Consider the following 4,957-nt stretch of genomic DNA (forward strand, 5'->3'; position numbering starts at 1 on the left):
AAAGTGTGTCAAACGAACAAGATTTCAAATCAAAATTTTGAGCTAAATTCTCATATTTTGATCATGATGATGCATCAAATTAAAAGAGTAAAAAAATCATACTTTTGATCTCAAATTACATTTTTTTCGAGATTCATCCACCCATATACGTGCATAAATCTCGAAAAGGGGCATTTGTTGAATGAGAAATTTTGGACCAATCACAAGTCACCATGTCGTTTGCTAAATTAATGACGAATTTCTAAATCATTGACTTTGGGTCCAATTAAAAGTTGTCCCGAATTGAATTGAAGACAAATTTCGATGACGTCACGTGGATGAATCATATGAGAATAAAGTTGAATTTGACTCAAATTCCAGATCAGGCCCAAAACCAACTAATTGGGCCCAAGGGTCAGGCCCATGGACCAACCAAGCCCACGAAGCCCACCTGAGAACTAGAAGTTCTCTTCATTTGTAAGGGCAACATTTTCTACACTCAGAAGACCTAGAGAGAATTCACTAACAAGCAAAGGACTTCCAAGACTCCTGAAGCTGCCTTATAGGCAGAAGACCTTTGAAGATATAAATACTCTTCCAAGACTTCTACTTCAAGCTTCCAAGACTCTTGGAGCTGCACTCCTATAAGGCAGAAGACCTTTTGAAGACACAAATACTCTTCCAAGTTTCCAAGACTTCTACTTCAAGAACAACGTTTGGTGCTTTCCTTCTCCAAGTCAAGCATATTCATCCAACTGAGAGAGAATCAGGGGATCAAATATTAGAGATCGAACCACTTTGCATCAAATCAACACCAACTTAAGTTCAACTCCACGAAACATATTTCTCCGGAAACCTCGTGTGAGCAAGACGTATTCTTAATTTTTTTTTAATTATTATTTATGAATGTGTTTCTTGAAGAGACGCGTTATTAATTTTTGAAAAGAGGCATTATTATTATTATTATTTAATTAATGCATCTCTTCAAGAAACATATTCAAACTCAGGGAAAAGAATAATAAAATATTTTGAAATGCGAGATGTATTCGGATAAGGACAAAAAAAATAACCTCTTTTACCTAAATAAGTTCAAAAGTACCCCTTTTATCTAATTAAAATAAAAATTAACCATACAAATCTAATTAATCCAATTATAATTGCAAGATTGTTCTTTTTGTTTAATATAACGCACCAGAAGGAAAGAAATTAGAAACTAGCTAAGTCTATCTCTCACTGCACAAGGTACGCTAACAACTCTTCGTCGAAATGCCCAAATGATCTGGATTCTTAAAACATTTAACCGGACTAATTTTACCCTCGTCCGTCGCACTACCGCCACCCTCAGCCGCCGCCGCCATGAGTTGTGCGCCGCCATCGCCGTTCTTCTAGTTTTGGGTAAGATTTAGGATGTTTTCTCGGGTTAAGTTTAATCCACCACTGGATGTTAGCTTAATACTTGTTACCCAATCTGATTTTTGGGGGGTCATTGGCGTGCCGGACAGCAGCGTGCAAGAGCGTTTAGCCCGTTTTGGTAAGTAGTAAGGCTTTGATATGGCTGGATTCATTTTAGTTTTCGGGAGTTTTGGGTTTTGACCTCAGGTTTTGAATGTTTGTAGGATCGAATTTACTGCTTGGGGATTTGAAGTTGCGTTGGTCTAAGCCACACCTTGGGTGAGTGTTGGAGGCCTTTAAAGATGAGTTTTATGCTTTTGTTTAAGCCAAAAGTTTGGAATTTAAGCTGGTCTTTGGTGTGTAATAGAGGTTAATCCAAGATATTTGCTCTAGGCCAGAAGGAAGATTATTTTCTTGTTATTGGGATTTAACATTGAGATAAGTGGCTTTACTACTAGAATGATTAGGCTAGGTTGGTTGGGATCTGGTGTTGATAGAATAGACTTCCTGTGAATTGTAATGTGATGTCTGATTGATGTATGTGAGATGTGTATGCACAATGAAATGATGAATGTTATGGAAGCCATGTATGTATGTATTGCATAGACCATAGAAGAGAAGAAATCATGAACTCTTGTTTCTTTTTATCCATTATTGAGGATATCTATGTTGCATTCCATGAAAGCATGAAAATGATTGTGGGACCTCATGCATTTGTATGTTCATGAAAACTAAGAACCATGTTCACGGCAATTATCCTTTAAGGAAAATTAATGTACATCTAGAGGAACCTAGATATTGTAGGTGAGACTCGACCCCTCTAATTTGGAGCCAACATATAGTTAGTTGGGCTTAGTCTCGAGAGGATATCTACCGTATCTTTATGTTGATAAAGGAACAGAGGAACCTAAGCTATTATAGGCGAGACTCAAGCCCAATAATTTGGAGCCAACATACAATTAGTTGTGGGTTCAGTCTCTAGAGGATGTCTACAATATCTCTATGTTGGGAGAGGAACAAAGGAGGGTAATTGTACATATAAGGCCTTAAAGAAGAAATTAAACATTACTAGATGAAAGGAATATATCCCACTAGAAATGCATGAATCATGACATATGTGTTTGCATAACCCAACTCCGATAGTGGGGTTACTTACTGAGTATTAAATACTCAATCTTTCAATGATTTTTTTTTTTTTTTTTTAAGAAAGAAAAAATGAAAGAATAAAAGAATAAAGAAAAAAACTAGGAACTCATAAAAATTTGTTTTGGTGTTTTCCGCTTATGAACTTCCTTTCGTTTCTTTGTTTTGAAGATTTGATGTATGAAACCACTTTTCAGGCTACATGTGTTTTGTTTAGCAAAAACTTTATATTTTGGATATTTGTGGTTTTCTTTAAAAAACAGGGATATCGCTTGACTTTTAAACGATTATTGGATGTTTTAAAACTTTATGTTTCTTCTGATGATTTAGAATGATTGATTTCCTTTAGGCCTCCATGCATGTAGTAAAGATCCTAATTTAGATTCATTTCATCCTAGGAGAAGTAGGATCTTTACACCTTTTTTTTTTTTTTTTAATTTTGTGGTTAGCTCCGAATCTGTGACTTGATTTTGAGTGTTTTGTATGAGATGTTCCAATTTTTTTTGCGATAACTTTTTTCTTTTATTTTTCTTTATTATTTATTTATTTATTTATTTTTATATGAAATATAGAGTATATTTGTTACGAGAACATGTTAGAAATTTCAAGTTTAAGGCTGATGTTTACTTTTTATTTTGTGGGAAGTTGATGGAATTCATCTGTTGCTGATGGATGGTAGAAGATGGTGGCTTGGTTGTTTAGCAGGGCTAAACTCTCTTGTTTCCCATGTAAAATCCAGAGAGGATTGAATTTAAATTACCTGCAAAGTCGTTATCTGGTAAACATAAAACTGAAATGGGTGAAAGATAAAGACTTAGATACTGTAGTGAGTGCGGAGAAGGACCTTAAGGCTGTCTGCTTTCTTGTATCCATAATCTCTTCAAGTTCCGAACATTGCTTACCGATCTACCATCTGCATCCTCATCGTCGGCAGCTTGGTCTTCCAAATGATGTCAAGATGTCTACCTTCATTAGGAGATACCCTTCCATCTTTCACGAGTCACATATTCTCGATAGCGCAGGCACTCGTGTGCCATCATTTTGCTTAACTCCAGAAGCTAGGGAACTTCATGAGGAGGAAATCGTTGTCCTTCGTCAGTGTTCGAAGGATCTTCGATCTAGGCTTTGCAGATTGCTAATGCTTACCAATGGTTGCACACTTCCTCTACAGACAATTGACCAGTTGAGATGGGACATGGGGCTACCATATGATTATCAAAACTCTTTCATTCCATATAACTATGACTTGTTTTCGTTCATCCGGCTCCCAGATGATCGCATTGGGTTGAAACTTCTGTCTTGGGATAATGACCTTGCTATTTCTGAACTGCAGAAGAATGCAGCTTCCCAACAAATGAAGGAAGACATAAGAAATGGCTATTTGCCCTTTCCAATTGGATTCACAAGGGGTTTTGGATTGAAGAGAAAATGCATGGATTGGTTAAAAGAATGGCAGAAGCTCCCTTACACTTCTCCATATTGTGATGCCTCCCATTTGGATCCCCGTACTGATGCATCTGAAAAGAGGATTGTTGGAGTCTTTCATGAGCTTCTTCACCTTACCTTGCAAAAGAAAACCGAACGAAAGAACGTAAGTAACCTCCGAAAACCATTCTCTATGCCTCAGAAGTTCACAAAAGTGTTCGAGCGCCATCCTGGTATCTTTTACATCTCTAAGAAGGGTGACACGCAGACTGTAATCCTTCGAGAAGCATATGATGGCGACAAGCTTCTTCAAAAACATCCTCTTGTTAGCATCAGGGAAAGATTTACAAGCATGTTGAGGAAAGGCCAACTAGATAGAAGCAGAGGTTTGTACAAAAAAGAAGATCCATTTGGTCACTTTCATCATGACGAAGTCGATGAAACTCAATATAGTTCCGAAGAAGTGTCTGACCATAACTTTCTTTCCGAATATGATTCAGAATCAGATGGCCTGGTTGACAACTGCTGAAGAAGTTGCCATAATTTTACAGCCACCTCAGCATTCTTTTGCAACTTTGATGCACAGATTAGCCAAATATAGGGCCAGCCAACTTTAAGTTTGTAAGCAACCTGTCCATCAACATGGGTTGTGTTTATCTTATAAAATAGTATAGTTGTGAGTATTCTTTTTTATACTATGAAATTGCTTAGCCCTTTTTATACCAATTTGGTTTTAGTTTTTTGTTTCTTCAAATTGTGCTTGTTTTTTCTTCTTTTTTTTTATACCAATTATTTTCTATGGATTTCATTTTTTTTTTCTTTTTAATGTAACATTTGGATGTATAGCCAAATTCTAGAAACAAAATTAGCTTCTTTTTTTTTTTTTTTTAACAATTACATATTTTTTAATCGTTTTCAAAACTTGACTTGAATTTTGAAAAAAAAAAAACATTTACTAAAAAGTAGTCAACAAAACAAAGGAACTATAGTTAAAAAGGACCATAGTTATTTCCATTTC

At 36.0% G+C, this 4,957-nt stretch overlaps 1 protein-coding gene across 5 annotated transcripts; it reads left to right on the forward strand.

Moving 5' to 3' along the window:
- The first annotated feature begins 1,162 nt into the window (after positions 1 to 1,162).
- On the forward strand, positions 1,163 to 4,693 carry LOC120076509 (Ubiquitin carboxyl-terminal hydrolase family protein). Of its 5 annotated transcripts, none has more exons than XM_039030357.2 (4): positions 1,163 to 1,374; positions 1,485 to 1,510; positions 1,596 to 1,650; positions 3,160 to 4,693. In XM_039030357.2, the coding sequence occupies exon 4, from the start codon at positions 3,197 to 3,199 to the stop codon at positions 4,466 to 4,468; it is 1,272 nt and encodes a 423-aa protein (XP_038886285.1). In that variant the 5' UTR covers positions 1,163 to 1,374; positions 1,485 to 1,510; positions 1,596 to 1,650; positions 3,160 to 3,196; the 3' UTR covers positions 4,469 to 4,693. The 5 variants fall into 5 exon arrangements, with proteins under 5 accessions (XP_038886285.1, XP_090169530.1, XP_038886286.1 ...); XM_039030358.2 differs by having other exon boundaries at positions 1,189 to 1,374; positions 1,482 to 1,510; XM_090313402.1 differs by lacking the exon at positions 1,596 to 1,650 and having other exon boundaries at positions 1,233 to 1,374.
- The last annotated feature ends 264 nt before the right edge of the window (positions 4,694 to 4,957 follow it).

Source organism: Benincasa hispida, chromosome 4 (genome assembly GCF_027475165.1).
Source record: "Benincasa hispida cultivar pf3 chromosome 4, pf3_genome.v1.1, whole genome shotgun sequence".
In the NCBI taxonomy this organism is placed as follows: domain Eukaryota; kingdom Viridiplantae; phylum Streptophyta; class Magnoliopsida; order Cucurbitales; family Cucurbitaceae; genus Benincasa; species Benincasa hispida.